Consider the following 24078-nt stretch of genomic DNA (forward strand, 5'->3'; position numbering starts at 1 on the left):
CAAAAAAATCACTTCATTACTCATTATACAACTATTCCTTATCTCTAGCATATTTCATCACTAAAACTAAGATGTGTAGTTCTGTCCGACAGCCTGCATCAATCACCTTGTATTCTGAAAGAAAAAATTAGTGAAGACTGCTATTCTACGATGAGTATAGTATATTCTTGTTAATGCTTGTTAATCCTGATCCATTTACTCTTCCTCATAAAGTTATTGCATCTTCTATCGTTTATTCCGTAGGTGAAATTCCCATTTCTGTTGAATTTATTTCTTACACGCATCATTTCTTTCTGAAATTGATGAACAGAGATTAACGTCTTGCATTTAAATCATATACCCACTAAATAATGACTGGTTTATGGTGACACAATTAACCATACAGCATAACATTACAGACAACGTAATATGTCAAAGACATTGACAGTGTTCAAAGCCAAAATGTGCAGAGAATATCACAATGCAGCAGCAAAAAATGTAAAAGTCACGATGTTGGGATGTCATAAGGCCAAAAAAAAAAAATGTCAAAGTCGACTGGTGTGTGTTATATCTTAACTATTTCACAGTGCATATAGACAAAACTGGAATACAATCGTACATAAAAAAGTGGAAAATGTGCATGGTCTGATGTGTAACGACAAGAAAAGCGACCTGCTAACCTTACCTTGCCGGGCACTTGCCAAGAAAAAATACGATAATCATCAGTAATTAGTCAGGTGAAATAATTGCATTAGTAAATGGCATCATAGCATGTTACATCATAAAGTGATTTCATTCAATAAACGGTTTAATGTTTGAGACATGGTGATTGCCTTTCGATTTTCTGGTTCTCAAAGTTTCGACGTGTACAACATTGGGGTGAGGGATGCTGCGAATCCGATATGGACCTGCGTATAGAACTTCAAATTTACTGCACTTACCTTTTAATTTGCTGGATAAATAGTGTGTACGTACTAATATTTTCTGTCCAACGTGAAAGTCGCGGCGTGTACAAACCTGTTTTTGCTGTCTTCTCCGGCGCTCTGCGGCACGTTTGATGTTGTTCAGCGCAATGTCAATTATTTCGTGGTGTCGTAAGCGACGAGATGTAGGAAAATTTACAAATTCTTTAATTTTGTTTGGTGGTTCAACGTTTTTCAGTAAAACAGACGGAGATAGCATAGTGGATTCATTTGGAATGGAATTAATTACATCTTGGAATGAGAGTATGTATGTATCCCAATCAATATGTCTTTTGTGGCAGTATATTCGGCACAGCTTACCAATTTCTTTCATTAACCGTTCACAGGGGTTCGAAGAAGCGTGGTACTTGGATATATAGATCGGAGAAATGTTTCTGGCTCGTAACATGCGTGTCCATATGCTACTACGAAATTGAGATCCATTGTCAGAAATTACTTTCATCACATGCCCTACATGAGATAGAAAATGTTTTACAAATGCTTTCGAAACAGTTTTAGCAGTAGCTTTGCGTAACGGAGTGAAAGTAACAAATTTTGAAGTGAGCCCAACAGCGACAAAGATGTAGCAAAAACCTCTGTTAGTTCTCGGAATCGGACCAAAAATATCTACTGCGGCCATGTGTCTTAATTTAACAGGTACAATGGGATATAAAGGAGGAATATGTGAAGTGGTGTCTGATTTAGCTTTCTGGCAAATTTTACATGACGCTAAAACTCGTCGAATACGTTTCTCCATGTTGGTAAAATAACAGTTCTGTCTCAGTATAAGAAAACATTTTCGTGCTCCGTAATGTGCGTAACTTAAATGAGTGTACCAGATTAGTTTGTTAACAAGTTCGTCAGGAACGCATAATAACCAATTGTTGCTGTCAGGATGAGAGCGGCGAAACAGAATGTCATTGCGTACAGTGTAATGGTTTCTAATCGTAACATTATTCTTATCTTGCCAAAGGTGTTTAATTTCTTTCCACACATTGTCTTTATTTTGTTCTTGTGCTATGTCCTGTAATGACGATGAAATAAAATTTTCAAATGCTACTTGCTGAATGTACATGACACTGAAATTTGTTTTGCAGAAGTTGGTTGCTACGTCTTGCTGATTGTTGCCGAGAGAACGCGATAGTGCGTCTGCTATAACATTTTGCGTACCGGGAATGTGAACTATTGTAAAATTAAATTCCTGTAGATAAAGTTTCCATCTGCTTAATCTGTCGTGCGTGAATTTGGCCGAAAGTAAAAATTGTATCGCTCTGTGGTCTGTGTACACGGTTGTATGTCTGCCATAAAGAAAGTGCCGAAATCTCGTAAAAGCCCATACAACACATAATGTTTCCAATTCTGTAACGGAATAATTTCGTTCAGCAGGTGACAAAATGCGGCTTGCAAATGCGATGTTTTTAATTACTATCGAACCATCTTCTTCAATTTCCTGGAAAATGTGTACGCCTAAAGCGGTGTTAGAACTGTCGGTGGCAATGGAAAAATTTCTGGTAAGATCTGGGTGCGATAAAAGTGGAGCATTCAACAAAGCATGTTTCAGGTTCACAAATTCAGAATGTGCTTGCTTATCCCAAGACCAAATAGTGTTTTTACCTGTCAGTTGACATAATCTAGGTGTGTCTAAAGCAGAATGATGAATAAATTTACGAAAAAAGTTAATTAAGCCCAAAAAACTGCGTAGTTGCTTTTTTGTCGTAGGAACAGTAATGTCACGTAGAGCTTGAAGTTTTTCCGGATCAGGTGCAATGCCTTCCGCTGAAATTACGTGTCCAAGAAATTTTATAGAAGTTTTGCCAAAGTGCGATTTACTAAGGTTAACTGTAAGTCCTTGTGCACGAAAAGTTTGTAACAGTTGTTCAAGAATCAGATTGTGTTCAGACCAGTTAGCTTCTGCGATAAGAATATCGTCTACGTACGTCGTAATTCTGTCCTTAAGTTCTGTCGGAAGTATTGTGTTCAAACCGCGAATAAAAGCTGCAGAAGAAATAGTTCAGCCGAATGGTAATTTGCAAAATTGATAACAGTCGCCGAAACAGAGAAAAGCTGTATATTTTCTGCAATTTGGATGAAGTTGAATTTGCCAAAATCCCGATTTCAAATCTAATGTAGAATAAATAGCTGTACCATGAAATTTCTGTAAAAGTTCCTCTAGTGTCTGTGGTCGATCTGTTTCATTAATAATAATCTCATTAATGTGACGTGAATCAAGTACGAGGCGAAGTGAGCCATCTTTTTTCTTAACAATATGTAGCGGGTTTATGTACGGACTAACTGCTGGTTCTATAATTCCTTGATCAAGCATATCCTGCAATTCTTTTTTAACTTGTTCTCTATGAATATACGGAATAGGATAATGCTTGGCTTTAGATGTGTCGTGCTGTTTGACTTGAAATTCATACATAAAGCCGGACATGGTACCAGGAATATTGTCGAAAACTGGAGCTTGCTGTAAAAGAATTTTGTGTAAGTGCGTTCGTTCGTCGTCTGTAGTTGCACTGCTTTGTCTAACTTTATCGCAAATCATTTGCATTACGTCGTAGTCAACTTCGTCCGGAGTATTATAGTTGTGTACGTACGTATCTGTGAACAATGTGGGATTACAGTCTATGTTACGTGTTGCGGAAATGACCTCTGTGCGGTTAATTGTTTGTTCTTCCGCAGATAAAGAGTGCTGAAATTCTAAAGCAAGTTGTACATTTTCATCCTTTAATATTAAATAAGAATTCTGAAAATCAATAACTGCGTCGTGTTGTACCAGAAAATTCGTACCTAAAATAACGTCTGTTGTCAATAAAGGAACAATCCAAAAATTAGAGTGGAAAGTATGACCTCCAATACAGAATGATAAATGTGTCTGCAATTTAACGTCTACTCCTTTACTCGATACTGCTCCTTTCACTTTTGTTTTGCCTAAAGGTAATGTCGGATAAGTATTCTCTTTGTTGCACTCGTTAAAAGTCTCCTCATTTATTACTGATACAGGTGATCCAGAATCAATTACTGCTGAGAATTTTGATGAACCAATTTTAATTTCGATGACAGGATGTGAAATAGTTTTCTGAACAAATGGTCTTTCCTGCAAGAGTGTGTCTCTGATATCATCAAAAGTAATTACATTTTCGTGAATAACATTTTGCTTGTCTGAAGTAGTGCTTGTATTATTGGAAGATGCGATCTGTACAGTATCTAGTCAGATTCTATCTGACGTGTTATTATTATTAGGAGGATTCTGTGGCATTTCTACTATTTGAACCGTTCTATTACTTCTTCCAGACGGGTTACGCTCTGGATGATACCTACTGTCGGGTTCATTCATGAGAATAGGTTCTTGTGTAAAATTTTGCTGTTGGTATGTCCGACTGTTGTTAGATGTACGCTGAAAATTGTTCTCATTATTTTTACGACTGTCGTAATAGTCATTTCTATACGGTGTATTGCGATGGGAATTGAAATACTGCCTTCTTTGTACGTAGTTGTTTCCTTGCTGCCGTACGTTACTATTTGTTGTATCCGGGACTATACGTGCTCGCGGCGGAACATTAAAGCCTGGTTGACCTTGTGCATTACATTGTTGGTTACGTATGCTAACCGGTTGACTTTCATGCTGTTGCGGTGGAAAACTTCTATTGTTACCAAAATGTGCTTCCTGTTGCTGAAAATTTTGACGATATTGATAATCTGAATTTTGTCTGTGATTTAAGTTCTGGTAGTTGTCGTTCCTAAAGCGTCTGTTACTTTTCCTATTGAAATTACGTCCCTGATCATAATTACTGTAAGTTTGTTGACCTTGGTTATTATACGAATAGTTTTTGTTTACAAATGAATAATCAGATTGCTGTACTTCTAAAAGCTGCAACAGATCCCTGAATGCTGAAATGTTTTCTTTTTGCTGACCAGTTAGAAGTGACACTCGTAATGACCGTGGTAATTTGGAAATGCATAATTGTATAAGTGCAGATTCACTGTACGGTTCACTCAGGTATTGGTTTTGTTGTACCATGTGCTCAAAAAATTGCGTTACACTGGGAAAATTTGAGTTTTCATAGTTTGGCAAGCTAATTAACTGATCTTTAATTCCGCGCAGTGTCGTCTTCGACCAGTACGCTGATAGAAAAGCATTCTGAAATTCTTCTACTGAATAGCATTGCCTCGCGATCGGTCTCATACGAGTTGCCGGTTCGCCTTCCAAAAAGCTGCAAATAAATTCAAGTTTATGCGTAACAGGCCAAGTCGGTGGAAGAGCAAAGCTAAATTGTTGAATCCAATCCAGCGGGTGAATCTGCGTTCTATCGTTTTTAAAAACTTTAAACTTTCTCACTGACAGAAAATGTTTGTAATCGAAATTATCATCTCTGTGTGATGCAACAGGTTCAGGATCGTAAGAGTATCTATTGAACTGTGGTTGTTCGGAATCTAATCCCGTACTCTCTGTAGATTACTCAAATTATACGCGTTGCGCGAGTCTGACAAATGTTCATAAAGTGGTGTCTGTTGTGGTATGTTATTAACTGAAATGTTTTTCATCTCTGTTACTTCTTGTTGTAAACTCGACAATTTTCTACGCAACGTGTTATTAGATGAATCGATCTCATTAATTGTCTGCTGTAAATTTTGAAATTCAGGTGTTTGGTTAAATGAAACCGGTGCAGTATCGTCTGATTTACTATCATTATTACTTTCAATAGCATCAATACGACTGGCTAATTCATCATATTTTTCAGTTAGTATTTTTGCCTGATCATCGGTTTTAGAATCGGACGCATTAATCTGTTTTTGCAACTTACGTGTAGTTTCGCTCAGTTTTTTAACATCAGCTTTGATGACATCGCAATCCTGTGTTAGTTCTAATTGTTCGAATCTGTCTGTCACTGTTTGAATATCTACTGTGTGTGTATCTGTTTTTGATTTAAGATCAGAAATTTCATCCCGTAATTCTGTGTTCGACTGTTTGATGGAATTAATTTCGTCGGACACTGAGGCAATATTGTTGTCTACGTATGTCTTCGCTTTCGCGAACATTTTACGTTTGTCTTCTTGTCTCTGAGCAGTGATTGTTTCCATGACTTGTCGTTTTACTTTGTTTTGATCTTGAATAAATTTGCGGAAACGCGTATCACTGTTTTGTATGTGGAGATTAAAGCGTTCGTCAATCTGAGTGTTCTGTTGGTCGAATTTCGCGTCGATCTTTTCATCCATTGTGCGCGAAAGTTCTGCTGTCATTGCTTTAAACTCGTCGCGTAATTGTGTAGCCTTTTCAGAGCATTGTTTAGCGACTCCGCTAATTTCGTCTCTGAGTGTTTCTGTTGCAGCTGTTTGCAATTCCCTTAATTCCTGAGCAACAGACTTAATTTCTTCGCTACTTTTTTTTGAACAAGCCTCAATTTCCACGCGCAACTGTTCCTTAGTGTCATGGCACTGCGCGGCAACGGCTCTAATTTGTTCACTAAGCTGTCTGGAATTGTCGTCTAATTTTTCATTTAACTGTCTGGAATTGTCGTCTAATTTTTCATTTAACCGTCTGGAATTGTCGTCTAATTTTTCATTTTGTTGTCTGACCTGTTCACTAAGTTGTCTGGAATTTTCATCAAGGTTCTCTAATTTTTCGCTCTGTTGTTTGACCTGTTCACTAAGTTGTTTGAGATTTTCGCTACTGTTGTCTTGTTTTTCAAGAATTTGTAGCAACAATGCCTTAAGTGGATCCGACACAAAATTAGCATTTCTATTCTCCGTGCTGTTTAATGGTGGATCTGGAATTGTCGCGCTTTGTGTGACCATTTGGTCATTCTGCAATTTACAAAAAGAATTATCATTCGGATATACACTGTCAGACACTATTTCGGAATTGAATAGATCCGTCGTACTTCCAGTACACTGTTCATTTTCACTAGAAAAATTTGTCTGTACATTACTTGGATTTTTCAAACCGGGTGTGTTCCGCTGGGCAGCGCTCATTACTATAGACCGCTCCGCGTCATCAATTGTCGTCAAGTTAACAGACGAGACAATTGAGTTCGTTTGTTCATCATTAAGGTAAAAGTCATCACTAGTGGTTGGAACGCATTGATTGTCAGTGAACGCAGGATTGTCATCATTACACTGCGTGTCACAATTACTATCGGTCACGCTGTTTAAGTCGGTAATTTCGTTCATAATACCTCGCGATACACTATTCACAGTCTTTCGCGGCATTTTTACAATAGTCACAAATATTCACAAAACAAATAAGCACAATGCAAAAGCAACACATAAATACAACAGAGCAACGAATTGCCGTTGACCTGTAGAAAGAAAGTCACAAGATTAGTAAAAGCGTTGCGCCAAATCCTAATTATATCTAAGCAAATAAGAGCAGATATCTGACTGTTGTTCAAAAGACTCTCAACGAAATACGATCCTGGACTGGATGTCGCCAAGTGTAACCTCCCCAGAAAATTTCGTATGAAATTTGTAACCTCCCGCAATGAAATTTACTGACAAAGGCAACAAAAATGTGAAATTCGCAATCTGACTCTGCTGTAAGCTCCCGCAAAAATAATGAAAAACAATTCAGTACTAATGAAATCTCAGTGATAATGATAATTCAATTAAACCGAAATATCGGTCTTTGGCCCTGTGCAAAACTCAGAATTAAATTCTTACCTCATTGTAACTGCTAGTCAAATTTCTGCTCTTATTCTTGCGCACGGCTTGGAGGAACTGCATTGCAAATAATAATATTCCTTCTTTTTTTTGTAATTTAACTGAAACTTTTCTTTAAGGGAAGTGGAACGAAATCGTTAATTCAATTAAATAAATTATTTTTTTGTAAGATTGCTTTTGAAATCAAAATTATTATTGGGGCACTTGTTGGAAATTAATTACAATAAATAAACTTTACATTATCTGATGATTACCTTAATTAACAATATACCTCATTCAGCATCTTGACCAGAGTTGCCGACAGACTACATCACACAACCGCACTGGGCTGCTACTACTGACCGACCGCTCTGCATGACGACTACTAGCGAACTGCACGACGGCTACAACTGTACTGCTCTACATGACGACTACAACAGAACTGCTTGCAACACTCGCGCGGTCAAGCGCAGACTAACTACGATTATAGGCTCTCTGGTCAAAGATTTTAACGTGCCTCACCATCGCTGCTATGTTACATACGTGTTTCACCTTACATAATCCTACAATGTTGTAAGGTACCCCTTATTAGCAGATAAGAGTGCATTTTACTTTATTTCCGATTTTGCTGTTTCACATACGTGAATGTATCAGCGCCGCAATGAGTTCGGAATCAGGTTCTCACGCTGACTAGCAGAGGCTGTTGGCCGGTACGTTAAGGTTCTGATGCGGAAATCGTTCGTAACGGCAGCAAAGAGATACGTAGGGAAAGTACATTTATTCTGGCTCGAATCAAGTAATTTGCTAACAAAAGTTACCTTTTACCACTCATATATTGTCCGTCCCCTGCAGCTGAGTGGTTGCCGACACGGTACCTCAGCGTGTTCGGTCAGAGAGCCGGTTGGCCTCTGTAATAAAAAAAACTGAGTGGAAGGATCAACAAACGAACTTGAACGGATGTCATGTGAAGTCCGCAACGACCAAACACAACGATCGAAAAAAAAAAAAAAGTGGTCAGCGCGACAGAATGTCAATCCTAAGGGTCCGGGTTCGATTCCCGGCTGGGTCGGAGATTTTCTCCGCTCAGGGACTGGGTGTTGTGTTGTCCTAATCATCATCATTTCATCCCCATCGACACGCAAGTCCCCGAAGTGGCGTCAAATCGTAGGACTTGCAGCCGGCGAATGGTCTACCCGACGGGAGGCCCTAGTCACACGACATTTACATTTACTCATACATTAGGAGGAGTCCAGTGGCCATAAATACAATACTATCTTTCAGTAATTTTACAATGCCACGAAACTTTGATGTTAATAAATAAATGAATAACTTTGGCATAACCGAAGATGTACGATCTTATACGAACTGTACCGACTGTACGCTGAAGTTACAGACTGTGCGCCCTAGTCGGCAGGATGCCTTTCGACCTAGTCATATGGTAGACCATGTTCTCGTACTGGTAACAGCTTATAATCAGCGTGAACAAGTTGATTTACGGTGTTACTCAAATAAATGCACCGTAATGGCATCCTGTATAAAACTTATTTGCCCATACGTAAAACATAGACAGTAGTATGATACTTTCAGAATCCGACATAAAGGGACATAAAACTACGAGAGCATCTTCACATAATAAGTAGAAAGAATTCCTATGCGGCGGCTCACTAAGTCATTCAAGGACAGACTGGCTGAATTATCGCTAAACTTGGGTGGGAAAGTGTGGCCAGTTATACCTTGTGCCTATAACACCACCATCTACAGACTCATCAGCTAAACTGGAGGTTTATACAAACATTGCAATAAATAGTAAATCGAACATAAATTTAGAAAGGACAGCTAATCAAATTTTTACTGACATTAATAAGTGGTTCATAGCCAATTCACTGTCACTAAACTTTGAAAAGATCCACTAGATGCAGTTCAGAACTTCCAAGAGATTTCCTTCTAGTGTGTCCATAAAATATGATGGCATGGAAATACGAGAAATTGAGAGTGTAAAATTCTTGGGATTACAACTTGATAATAAATTCAGTTGGGAGTGACATACTAACGAACTGCTAAAGCGCCTAAACAAGTCTGTGTTTGCAATGCGAATGATGTCAGACATAGGAGATATAAATATAAAAAACTGGCACATTTTGCTTATTTTCACTCCATTATATCATATGGTATCATATTTTGGGGTAACTCCACAAACCGAGAAAAAATTTTTAGATTACAGAAGCGTATAGTAAGAGTAATGTGTAGTGTAAATCCAAGGAAAAAAAATGGTTCAAATGGCTCTGACCACTATGCGACTTAACTTCTGAGGTCATCAGTCGCCTAGAACTTAGAGCTAATTAAACCTAACTAACCTAAGGACACCACACACATCCATGCCCGAGGCAGGATTCGAACCTGCGACCGTAGCGGTCGCTCGGTTCCAGACTGTAGCGCCTAGAACCGCATGGCCACTCCGGCCGGCTAAATCCAAGAACATCATGTCGAAACCTATTCAAAGAATTGGGCATACTAACCACAGCTTCTCAGTATATTTATTCCTTGATGAAGTTTGTTGTAAATAATACATCTCTTTTTCCAACTAACTGATTAGTACACAGTATCAATATTAGGAATAAGAAAAATATAAATAAAGATTTAAAATCACACACTCTTGCCCAGAAATGAGTCCAGTATTTTCAGAAAGTTACCAGCAACCATTAAGAGTTTACTTTCAGACAAGGCACAATTTAAACATAATTTAAAAGAAGTTTTGGTTGCCAACTCATTCTATTCCATCCATGAATTTCTCAACAAGTGCAGTAGACCATTTTAATGAAAATTTATTATACTTTAATTTTTGACAATACTGCTACAACGCAGCCAAGTAACTACCTACTGTGTGAATGATGGATGTATGGAAAGCAGATGTAAGTCTTAAGTCTGTAAATAGTGGAAGTTTAATTTTAAATCTCGTACATAATTTGACTGTTCTTTACTGAGGATCATTGAAATGAATAACTTACTTTAATTTTTGACAGTACTTGGTTGTAATAGCCAAGTAACTAGCTACTGTGTGAATGATGGATTAAATGAAAGTAGATGTAAGTATTAAACCTGTAAATATTAGAAGTTTAGTTTTAATTCATGTACATAATTTTACTGTTTATTGACTGAGGATCATTACAATTAATGAAACTCAAGTTTTTATAATTACATTTTTGTCATGTGTTTATCTGATATGTTCCACACCCAGGAGGATCCCCTCTTTTGTGGGTCTATGGAATGAATAATTAATCTAATCTAATCTTAGTACGCGTTTGAGGTTTTTGCAACGTGCTTCCTCACTGTAGCACCGATTCCAAGGCTTTCCTCCTTTTATCGTAGTTATTACTTTACAATTTTTAATGTTTTATTTGAAATGCAAATGTAAATACTGATAGACTAACATTCTTTCTGAAACATAATTTTACTTTCTCAAGTGATAACCCATGATACCGAGAAACAAATATTCTAATTATACTGTACTTAAGAAAACTGAAAGAATTGTCGTTTTCAGGGGCTTTAAGACAGTTGGACCCTTCGTGGTAATGATCTACAGGATGGTCATGGGCGACCTTCTTCGCTTTGTGTCGATTTACCTCGTTTTTGTCATGGGATTCTCTCAAGGTAATTTCAAATATCTACTCAATAAAATTAATTAGCAATTCAATAATTTGATCGATGGATTATTAGGCCTACTAACATACTATTCTTTCAGCTTTCTAGAAACACCTAAAATTCTTTGTATGGTTTACTTGCACAAATGATTTAGCCATGTGATGTAAGACACATATGCATTGTTTTCGTATGTAACTTAATTCGTTGAGCTGGACGATAATTCTAGACAATATTACAAGTCTGCATTTTAATGAAAACTTACTGTCCGGCCGCAGTTTTACAGTCTGACACAATAACATTCACGTTATTTTCATCTTGGAATTGAATCTCAATGTTTTGCAGCGTACTACATTATATTCCTGTCATTCGACAACCCAAACACCCCGGAAGGCGTGGACGACTCTGTCACCAACCCAATGCCCAGCCCGACGGAATCCATCATGGCGATGTTTCTCATGTCGCTAACGAATTTCGGCGATTACTTCGGCGCATTCGAGCGCACTGATCATGAGCTGGAAGCTAAGGTGAGTGTTGTAGAGCTTAAAATGTTGATCAGTTTCTAATATAACCAAGTGGCTTGTGTATACGGGACGCGTGACTCAACGTGGTGTAAGGCCGTGTCCTACGTGAGCGACAGCGCGCGACAGCTACAGGCGACGAATCACAACCGCAGGTGTAGTTATGGAAGTGTCCTACGTGAGCGACATCTGTGTCGGTGCCTGTCTCCCGCTGCAACTGGCGACGTTTGAATTCAACGTTTACACCTGGGTGTAAAAATTACGAACAACTTCAGTTGGAAAGACCACATAGATAATATTGTGGGGAAGGCGAGTCAAAGGTTGCGTTTCATTGGCAGGACACTTAGAAGATTCAACAAGTCCACTAAACAGACAGCTTACACTACACTCTTTCGTCCTCTGTTAGAATATTGCTGCGCGGTATGGGATCCTTACCAGGTGGGATTGACGGAGGACATCGAAAGGGTGCCAAAAAGGGCAGCTCGTTTTGTATTATCACGTAATAGGGGAGAGAGTGTGGCAGATATGATATGCGAGTTGGGATGGAAGTCATTAAAGCAAAGACGTGTTTCGTCGCGGCTAGGTCTATTTACGAAATTTCAGTCACCAACTTTCTCTTCCGAGTGCGAAAATATTTTGTTGAGCCCAACCTACATAGATAGGAATGATCATCAAAATAAAATAAGAGAAATCAGAGCTCGAACAGAAAGGTTTAGGTGTTCGTTTTTCCCGCGCGCTGTTCGGGAGTGGAATGGTAGGGAGATAGTATGATTGTGGTTCGATGAACTCTCTGCCAAGCACTTAAATGTGGATTGCAGAGTAATCATGTAGATGTAGATGTAGATGTAGACACTTGTCGCTGCAGTACGCGCAACATAGAGCGACAGCCACGTGTCTTCTCGGCAAAGCAGGGGAGAAGACGCTACGGCAGCTATGAATTACTTAACATCCGATTTTAAGAAAACTATTCAGTGAAAAAATTTGATTCTTCCGCAACCTATAGCCTTAGACCTTAAAGCGATCGCAGCGTGCTCCAGCGGCAGTTGGCTGTATCCGGATTGCAAATCAGACTGTTTATGGAATGGACGGGTGTAAAATTCCTGTGTCACCTCTACTAAAACGCAAATTTTCTCCCGTATCCATATGCCAGTTGTGTTGTTCTGTTTGCGGTGTACATAAACAGTTTCTGAAATTATTTGTATTGGAAGTGAAACATGGGTGATAAGCAGTTTAGACAAGAATGCGGTGCTTCAGAAGATTGCTGAAAATTATGTGGGTAGATGACATAACTAATGAGAAGGTACGGAATAGAACTGGGGAGAAAAGAAATATGTGGCACAAGCTGACTAGAAGAAGAGATCGGTTGGTAGAACATTTTCTGAGATATCAATGAATCACCAAATTTAGTATTGGAAGGAGATACTGGGAGACGGGGAGTTTACAAATCGCAGAAGGAGACTAAGAGATGAATACTGTTAGTATATTCGAAGGACCTAGGTTGCAGTTAGTTGTTCGGAGATGAGGTTTGCACACAATAGAGTAGCATGCAGAACTGCATCAAACCAGTCTTCGGACTGAAGAGCACACCAACATCACAAGCCTTGTACTGCGTTGACTAGAGAGGAGTAACGTGTGACAGCGCTCCAGTCAGAATATTGGGGTATTACTTATACAGGGTGATTCAAAAAGAATACCACAACTTTAGGAATTTAAAACTCTGCAACGACAAAAGGCAGAGCTAAGCACTATCTGTCGGCGAATTAAGGGAGCTATAAAGTTTCATTTAGTTGTACATTTGTTCGCTTGAGGCGCTGTTGACTAGGCGTCAGCATCAGTTGATGCTAAGATGGCGACCGCTCAACAGAAAGCTTTTTGTGTTATTGAGTACGGGAGAAGTGAATCGACGACAGTTGTTCAGTGTGGATTTCGAACGAAGTATGGTGTTAAACCTCCTGATAGGTGGTGTATTAAACGTTGGTATAAACAGTTTACAGAGAATGGGTGTTTGTGCAAAGGGAAAAGTTCTGGACGGCCGAGAACGAGTGATGAAAATGTAGCACGCATCCAGCAATCATTTGTTCGCAGCCCAGGAAAATCGACTCGCAGAGCTAGCAGAGAGCTGCAAATTCCACAATCAACTGTATGGAGAGTCCTACGAAAAAGGTTAGTTATGAAACCTTATCGTCTGAAATTGGTTCAAGCACTGTCTGCAGCTGATAAGATTAAAAGAATCGATTTCTGTGATTTTATCCTTGCTCAAATGGAAACAGATGAATCTTTCGTTTCAAAGATTGTGTTTAGTGATGAAGCAACTTTTCACACTAACGGGCATGTCTGTATATGGGGCACTGAGAATCCGCGGGAAACAACTCAGTATGAACGTGACTCGCCTAAGGTGAACGTTTTCTGTGCCATTTCAGCCAATAAAGTTTTTGGTCCCTTTTTCTTCGAAGGTGCTACTGTAACTGGACTACAGTATCTGGAGATGTTAGAGAATTGGCTGTTCCCTCAGCTCGAACAAGAAGCACAACAATTCATATTTCAGCAGCATGGAGCGCCACCACAATGGCACTTATCTGTCCGTAACTACCTGAACGTCAACTACCCGAGGCGATGGATCGGCCGCCAGGCAGCCCGTGATAGAGCACTTCATATTTGGCCTCCAAGAAGCCCTGATCTTACCCCCTGCGATTATTTCTTATGGGGGTATGTTAAGGATATGGTGTTTCGGCCACCTCTCCCAGCCACCATTGATGATTTGAAACGAGAAATAACAGCAGCTATCCAAACTGTTACGCCTGATATGCTACAGAGAGTGTGGAACGAGTTGGAGTATCGGGTTGATATTGCTCGAGTGTCTGGAGGGGGCCATATTGAACATCTCTGAACTTGTTTTTGAGTGAAAAAAAACCTTTTTAAATACTCTTTGTAATGATGTATAACAGAAGGTTATATTATGTTTCTTTCATTAAATACACATTTTTAAAGTTGTGGTATTCTTTTTGAATCACCCTGTATTATTCGCCTCCCTTCAGATCGGGTGTTAACACGACAGTGTTGCCACTCTAGCCAGGTGTTCAGTTCGCATTTTCGGGCAACATATATGGTTGTCACAAATGTTGTCATTATAAAGAAGCACGAAATATGTAAAAGAAAGAACTGATGCTACTTAATGAGTATTTCTCGATTAATTTCAGCAATTTCCCGTTGCCTTCCTGAGACAATTTCTGTCAAAGACGTCATCTCTAGCACATAGCACTGAAACCATTCTTCAAGATGTGGACACGAACACGACAGAACACGACGGTGGTAGTGACTCAGACGTGAATATAAAATAAAATTTCTGCTGTAAGACAGCCACCGTTTCGTCCATCGGGAGACATGAACAGAAGACCTTTCCAATATTCTAGACAATTACTACAAGGTAGCTGACTCGGAAATGTGCTCGTGAATTACTTCATTTGTCTTTCGGAACGCGCATACACAGCCGTCTCAACACTACAAATGCTATACTGCAGTTTGTTTTGACAGTACAGAGTACATGTTAGTTTAAGTCGTGCTCTCGTCTGAATTTACATAGGCTTAAAGCAAAGGACTGATTCCTACATAAAACTAATTTTACATCCGCAGCATATTGAAACGAGTAAATAAGACGAAAACGTAACACAGGATGAACGGGATACAGAGAGGCAGCAAGCTGTAAAAATCCTACTGGTAACACAACAGGAAATGATGTATCGCCATTGGTACACATCTGGGATATTCCCAGTTCAATCGACATTAATGACTGTAGAGGGAAAATTGGCCCAAAACGGCAGAGAAGGGTACAATGGCATAGAGGCTTGCTTTTTTTAAATTTGGCAGCTGACAGGATCCCACTCTTTGGTTTCCGTGATTGCTTGTGGTGGCTACACTTTTCCCACAACCAATTAGTCTTTACCCTCTTCTATTTGGTAAGCTGCAATGCAGGAAACCATTTTCGAAGTCAACAGAACCAACATTTCTGTTAGGAATCTTCTAAAACTGGGCAGTGTTCGTTATTTGTGTGGAAGGTTTACTGTTAGCGGGAGATTTCATAAAGATAAGTTTTTAACTCTGTAGAAATGTTTTGATTGTGTGTATGATACCTTTTAAGATTACGACCAAAGAGGGCAAAACGACACAGGACTGCGTCACATACCTCATCGATTACTGAAACGCAGCGTAACTTTATAAAAAAGCCTATTAGAAATTAAAAATAGTAACTAACACACCAAATATTAGTTTTTACAACTCAGGTTTTAAGATTCTATGTTGCTGGAAATAACTGACCATAAATTTTGGTATATTTTACTAAAATGTGTAGTTAATTTGTTACTATTACAGTTCTTACATTTACTCAAGGCACAATATGTATTTGTGCTATATTTTATGCTTATACTAACAATTTAATAGCAAAAGTAAAGGAATAACTCTGCTACGAGAAAATGTGTGTATTTTGCCCTGCCGAGTAGCCCAAAATGACACACAAATTACTGAAATTGTGTATTCATAACGAAACTAATTATTTTATGTTGAATTCTTTATGCATGTGCTACTCTAGAAACGTCAGTCTAATGTGAAATTGCGTTATTGGCACATATGACCTGTGGAAGACAATTAACATTTTAGTATGTCATTTTGGGTCATTCCCTATCTAAATTAACAATAAAATGTTGTTTTGTATTTCCTATAAGAATTGTTTCAAAAGGATGAGTAAAGTTCAATGTGAAGTGCATCACTTCAGCTTGCTGTGTTTGAATGCACGGCCTCTTGTGCGAAAAAGGCCCTCAGTTTATGGTCTTAAGGCGCGTTTACATTGAGCTCAGAACATGTTTTTGTTCGGAACATTGTGTGCAACTTGTTCCCTCAACATGTTGGCAACATTGTTCGTTGTTCGCATTCCCGTTTACATTAGCGTCCAACATTTCTACGTATTCGCATAGTCTGCTGCAATGAACTAATAGGTTACTTTGTGTATTCACATCAAAAGGTACGTTATGTAAAGTGAAGAGGAAGAATTAATGATATTTGGTGCTGCATTAATAATACTTAACGAAATAAACAGACGAAGAAAACGATGTAGTCGTCGTCGGTGGACCAAAACATACTATAGAAGACGTGGCGGGAATGACATGCTTTGTGAGCTGAATTTGGAAGACGGGTCTGACTTTCGCAACTTCAGTAGGATGTCACCGTCAGATTTTGAAATGTTGAATATTATAGGACCAGTTGTTTCAAAGAAAGTCACAAATTTCAGAAAAGCAATCCCTGTGAACCAAAGACTTGCTGTTACTCTTCGTTTTCTGGCATCGGGAGACTCCTATCAAAGCCAGCCATATCTCAAATAGTTCCATATCATCCAGGAAACGTAAATATTTAAATCCAAACCACTTCGTTTCGTGAAGTGTGTCAGTACCACATCCAGATTTTTTACCTTCCTCTATTTTTCGCGTCCGCTACGGTCGCAGGTTCGAATCCTGCCTCGGGCATGGATGTGTGTGATGTCCTTAGGTTAGTTAGGTTTAAGTAGTTCTAAGTTCTAGGGGACTGATTACCACAGCAGTTAAGTCCCATAGTGCTCAGAGCCATTTGAACCTCTATTTTTCTTTTCTCTCGTCAGTACTGAGACAAGAGAGATTTAATTTTTTTGTCCACGTCACTGCTGCTGGTGCCAAGCGCCGCTCACCTTTTTGTAATGAATCATGTTTGATTTTAGTATTTTTGTAACCTGCGCAACGTACATTCCACAGGCACTCCTCTGCCTCATAGAGCGACATCAGCTGGAAAATTTCGTCTCGTGACCACTCCATTTCAAATAAAAGTGAAGGGACGTAAAATAAACGCACCACTACACTCCAGCAAAACAAACACCAAAACACTCACTCAGAGCAAACGAACACTAGCGCTGCGTAGCGGAATTTAGTGGTAGCAGGCCACGAACAATGTTTCTCTGATCTCTACCGACACAGCTGTGGAATACTGATTTTGTGTTGCGAACATGTTGCCAACATGTTGCGAACATCGGTAGTCCATTACTAGCCTTGTAAACGCGCCTTTAGAGAACTCATGAACGGTGTTTGATTAGAATCCGCCTGCACACACAGCTGCTGTTCGTGATCTACATGGCGATCGTGGCCATCCTGCTGGTGAACATGCTGATCGCCATGATGGGGAACACGTACCAGAAGATCGCAGAGACGCGCAACGAGTGGCAGCGACAGGTAAGGGCCAGAGCGCTATCCGCTCTCCTGCTGTCGCCAGAGTAAGCAAATGTCCCCCCCCCCCCCCCCGCTGTGACGTCACTTTGTTTTGCAGTGGGCGCGCATCGTGCTGGTCGTGGAGCGAGGCGTCAGTCCGGCGGAGCGACTCAAGAAGCTCATGTGGTACTCGCAGCCCATGTCCGACGGCCGGCGCGCACTCGTACTCAGACTGCACCAGACGGTACGCCAGCAGAGGTTACATGTCATCTGGCACCTATGAAAAAATGAAATGATCGTATGGCATTGTTGGCCGGGGAAGTTCGGCCGCCGTATTTTAAGTTCCTTTTAGTTCACGCCACATCGGCGACTTGCGTGCGCCAATGATGATGAAAAACACATAACCCCCAGTCATCACGAGGCGGAGAAAATCCCTGACCTCGCCGAGAATCGAACCCGGGACGCCGCGCGCGGGAAGCGAGAACGCTACCGCAAGACCACGAGTTGCAGACATCTGGCATCTATGTTCCATGGAGAATACAGACTTTACCCACTTACCAAACTGCCAATACGATGGCTAATATTATGGTATATTGATAATTTTTACTTATGGACCTCCTGACAGCAACTGAATAAAACACAATTTTAGTGCCATACGCGTTTCGCATTTATTTTCTGAAGTGATATCAGGTGTTTCCCAGGGAAGCGTCCTGTGACCTCTGCTGTTCCTGATTTATAGAAATGACCAGGGTGACAATCTGAACAGTTCGCGTAAGTTGTTCGCATATGATGCTGTAATTTACCGTCTAGTAAGGTCATCCGAAGACCGGTATCAGTTGCAAAGCGATTTAGAAAAGATTGCTGTATGGTGTGGCAGGTGGCAGTTGACGCTAAATAACGAAAAGTGTGAGGTGATCCACGTGAGTTCCAAAAGAAATCCGTTGGAATTCGATTACTTGATGAATAGTACAATTCTCAAGGCTGTCAATTTAACTAAGTACCTGGGTGTTAAAATTACGAAACAACTTCAGTTGGAAAGACCACATAGATAATATTGTGGGGAAGGCGAGCCAAAGCTTGCGTTTCATTGGCAGGACACTTAGAAGATGCAACAAGTCCACTAAAGAGACAGCTTACACTACACTCGTTCGTCCTCTGTTAGAATATTGCTGCGCGGTGTGGTATCCTTACCAGGTGGGATTGACGGAGGACATCGAAAGGGTGCAAAAAAGGGCAGCTCGTTTTGTATTATCGCGTAATAGGGTAGAGAGTGTGGCAGATATGATATGCGAGTTGGGTTGGAAGTCATTGAAGCAAAGACGTTTTTCGTAGCGGCGAAATCTATTTACGAAATTTCAGTCACCAACTTTCTCTTCCGAATGCGAAAATATGGTAGAGAGATAGTATGATTGTGGTTCGATGAACCCTCTGCCAAGCACTTAAATGTGAACTGCAGAGTAATCATGTAGATGTAGATCAGTGGCAGGTTGCGTGGACAATTTCTTACATATTACGCTCCTGTTGCATTTTTGGTGTTGGTCTTCTTCTTATGAATGCCAATTTGTGGTTTTTTTTCCACATTCCACAGCACTATGAACTGAACGCTTGTTTCAATGCAATGTTTTGGTTTCTGTTGCCGACAGTCGGCATTCATAAGAAAAAGAACAACACCAAAAATGCAACAGGAACGTAATATGTAAGAAATTGTCCACGCAACCTGCCACTGATGATGTCTTGCAGAAAATAAAGGCGAAACGCGTATGGCACGAAAATTGTGTTTTATTCAGTTGCTGTCAGACGGTCCATAAGTAAAAATTATCAATATAGCGTAATATTACACGCAACTGAGGAAGACAGGACTAAAAAAGTTGGAGAAGGCTGATGTTTGCTACTCGTGTTGCACACACACCCTGTGCCCCTCCCACAGCAGACATCTCTTGCCGTGACAGTACAGGGTGTCTATAAAGTCCCGCTAGTGTTTTTAAAAGTCATAACATGGAGACAGATAATTGTGGTTTGTTGTAAAACGTTTAGCAGCTCTCCATTTTTTTTTTCATTTATCCTTTGATGTGGATTTGACTTGGAGTGCATCAAAACGGCGATAGGCCAGGGGAAGGTGCAATGTGGCGTCTGGTGTGCAGAGACCAAATCTGTGAAAACAATACTGTGGAGCTATCAACGCCATTATGGGAGTGCAGCACAGGCAAAAACAGGCGTAATGAGGAAGTTCAAAAATCACTTGAAGCAGACAGGCAATGTCAAAGACCTTTGCCAAAGTGGATGTTCCCTTGTGTCTCAAGAACATCTTGACAGAGTGCATTCTTGATTTCAGCACAGTCCCCAGAAATTAATTCCTCGTGCATCATGGACAGTACAGGAAGCAAGATCAACTGTCCATAAAGTGTTACATAAGCAGTTACACCTTCGTCCTTATGAAGTGCAGGTGGTACAAGCATTGGAGGTAAACAATCGTCCTCTGTGGTATCCATTCACTTGTTTCATGCTGGCTTCTTAGACACTGACTATGACTTCGTGAAGCAAAATTAGGGTTTCAGACTCCAAAATCCCACACAACACACATGAATACCCTCACAATAGTCCGAAGCTTCATGTTCGGTGTGGCCTAATCCACTGTAAGACTCTTCACATAGAAAACCATAACAGGAAAGGTCTAGCTGGACATACTTGAACAGTTCCTGCTACCACAGATCGAAGGTCTGCAACCATTGTTTATCTGCTATCCTCTTCCAGCATGATGGAGCACCTTACTATTGAAGTTTGAACATGCGGGATGTGCTGTATGACACATTTGCTGAGAGATGGTTAGGTCGTAATGGTCTTATCCCATGGCTCCAAGCTCTCCTGATGTCACAACGTTATCCTTTTTGTGCGAGTTACATAAAAATTCATGAATACATAACTGTAGTCAACGTCACTGCAACCCTTTGTGCACATACCAATCATGACTCCTAACTAAGGTACGAGCATATGGGATTGGTTCCCAAGTATGTGAGTGGCTCGAAGACTTCTTAAGTAATAGAACCCAGTACGTTGTCCTCGATGGGGAGTGTTCATCGGAGGTGAGGGTATCATCTGGAGTGCCCCAGGGAAGTGTGGTAGGTCCGCTGTTGTTTTCTATCTACATAAATGATCTTTTGGATAGGGCGGATAGCAATGTGCGGCTGTTTGCTGATGATGCTGTGGTGTACGGGAAGGTGTCATCGTTGATTGACTGTAGGAGGATACAAGATGACTTGGACAGGATTTGTGATTGGTGTAAAGAATGGCAGCTAACTCTAAATATAGATAAATGTAAATTAATGCAGATGAATAGGAAAAAGAATCACGTAATGTTTGAATACTCCATTAGTAGTGTAGCGCTTGACACAGTCACATCAATTAAATATTTGGGCCTAACATTGCAGAGCGATACGAAGTGGGACAAGCATGTAATGGCAGTTGTGGGGAAGGCAGTCATCTTCGGTTCATTGGTAGAATTTTGGGAAGATGTGGTTCATCTGTAAAGGAGATCGCTTATAAAACACTAATACAACCTATTCTTGAGTACTGCTCGAGCGTTTGGGATCCCTATCAGGTCGGATTGAGGGAGGAGATAGAAGCAATTCAGAGGCGGGCTGCTAGATTTGTTACTGGTAGGTTTGATCATCATGCGAGTGTTACGGAAATGCTTCAGGAACTAGGGTGGGAGTCTCTAGAGGAAAAGAGGCGTTCTTTTCGTGAATCGCTACTGAGGAAATTTAGAGAACCAGCATTTGAGGCTGACTGCAGTACAATTTCACTGCCGCCAACTTACATTTCGCGGAAAGACCACAAAGATAAGATAAGAGAGATTAGGGCTCAAACAGAGGCATATAGGCAGTCAGTTTTCCCTCGCTCTGTTTGGGAGTGGAACAGGGAGAGAAGATGCTAGTTGTGGTACGAGGTACCCTCCGCCACGCACCGTATGGTGGATTGCGGAGTATGTATGTAGATGTAGATGTCTACCTCTAACAGTTATCAAGCTATGATTTTCTGATGTGAAAATGGGACTTTATGGGCACCCTGTAGCATTGTTCTAAAGATTAACTACATCAGAAACCAGAATGAATTTTCACCCTTTAGCAGAATGTCCCCTGGTTTGAAAATGAAGGGTGTATGCTAGAGTGTGACTCGAACCTGCGACCTTTGACAATCATGAACAAGTGCTCTTACAGACTGAGCTATCCAAGCCTGACCCACAACTTACCCTCACAGATTTACTTACACCAGTACCTCTCTCCTGCAGACCTCAAAGGGTCCCAGATCATGTATCTAATGTGGTTTCTATGGTCGTAGCTTGAATTTTTCCTAGACGATAATTAAAACTTAATGATCATACCTCATATGTACATGCACATAAAATCTAATGTGCACTCACCCTGATATCCCTTGGTGTGATAGGCAGTGCGTAGTTACTGCTGTGCTCCCGTCTGGTGCTACATTGATTGTTATGAAGAAACAGGCTATTTGGCAGTTGGCAATGATTTTTCAACTAATGATTTAGGATGCAATAAAATTTTTTTATTAAGTGTGACAGTATCCATATATCTGGGTAAATGATTAAAACAATTCACATACATTGTGACAACGTATGTCATAAGAGTAACTGAAAATTTCATAGAAGGCTATGCAGTATTGTTACACCACATATAAATACTCCTATGTATAACAATCTGCAGGATATGTGATGTGTTTGTTGTAGTGGCCTCAAGCTATTTTTATCCACAAATGGAGAAAAAGAAATGTGTTGTTATTGTATAAGACAATATCATGCCTCTCACCATATTGCAACTCAATGAAAGTTTTTTCTACCGACACCTTAGCCAATGCCTATAATATTGCATTTTAAGAAAGCCTACCCCTGAAACAGCTTGATTGCTCTGGTTCAAATGTATAGGACTATTCAGTTATGAATATTACACTGCACATACTGCTTTCTAGTTAGCTGGTTTTCCCACTTTACAGCCTCACTTTTAAATGACAATAAATTCCTTATAAACTATGCATCCTATCTATAATTCATTTGAGCTTTTATATTATGATGCAAAAGACCATAACAGTTTGTCAGTAGGCACCAAGCAGGGAACTGGAAATCTCCAGATAGTGAAAAACAAAGTTAATGTATAACTTAATTCATTAGAAAGTCGCAATTCCACTACTACTTATTACTGCACTTCAGCAATCCAATTTACTGAAATTGCAAGATTTGACAACTGGACTGCACACATATAATGCTACGAATCCCAGTTTAACCTCCGACTCACTCTTTCCTATGTAGTCAAATGTTTGTTGATATCTAATAAGCCTCACGTTCAAGGCTGACACTACATCACTGAAAATCTGAAAAAGATGAAGTATCACCTTATTTGTAATCTGAGACTGCATTCACATCATTCTTCTCGCCTTTGAAGACACTATAAGAAGATCACAATGGAGGCTGTCATCCTTGTACTTATATTTAACTAAATGAAACAGAAAATTACTAAAAAAGGAAAAAAGAAAGAAACAATAGCTCTTGCAGAAACGGCAACAGTTTCAAATCACTGGCCACCAAATTCAGTGACTACTTCCTTAGAGTGGCAGTGAACACAATACATAGTAATAAACAACCAAATACAGATGCATTAGATTTGCTTGTGCAGACTGACACTGCGAACACCATCAGCAGACATAAGTTTCAAAAATACAGTTCCTAAGGAGATTATAGAATTCATCAAACCACTAAATCATCATAATTCTGCCAGCTATGATGGTGTTTCCAGTAGAAACAGTACATGCCGAGTAAAACTGTGAGGGACGGGAAAAACCCACCTTGGTTCAACAACAAAGTTAGGAAACTACTGTGAAAGAAAAGGGAGCTTCACTGCAAGTTTAAACGCATCCAAAACCTCTCAAACAAACAGAAGCTAAACGTTGTCAAAGTTAGCGTGAAGCGTTCAGTGAATTCGTAAGTAAAATTCTATGTACCGACTTGACAGAAAATCCTAGGAAGTTCTGGTCTTACGTTAAATCAGTAAGTGGATCGAAACAGCATATCCAGACACTCTGGGATGCTGATGGCATTGAAACAAAAGGTGACACACG

General features: G+C 39.9%; 1 protein-coding gene across 1 annotated transcript in view; it reads left to right on the plus strand.

The window, feature by feature from the left end:
• LOC126176506 (transient receptor potential cation channel subfamily V member 5) overlaps positions 1-24078 on the plus strand; it is a 146882-nt gene that overhangs the window by 117591 nt on the left and 5213 nt on the right. The window contains exons 13-16 of the mRNA XM_049923662.1: positions 11119-11228; positions 11562-11743; positions 17863-17979; positions 18074-18199. Of these exons, the coding sequence (XP_049779619.1) occupies positions 11119-11228; positions 11562-11743; positions 17863-17979; positions 18074-18199 (535 nt within the window). The remainder of the gene's footprint in view (positions 1-11118; positions 11229-11561; positions 11744-17862; positions 17980-18073; positions 18200-24078) is intronic.

Source organism: Schistocerca cancellata, chromosome 3, assembly GCF_023864275.1.
Source record: "Schistocerca cancellata isolate TAMUIC-IGC-003103 chromosome 3, iqSchCanc2.1, whole genome shotgun sequence".
In the NCBI taxonomy this organism is placed as follows: Eukaryota; Metazoa; Arthropoda; class Insecta; order Orthoptera; family Acrididae; genus Schistocerca; species Schistocerca cancellata.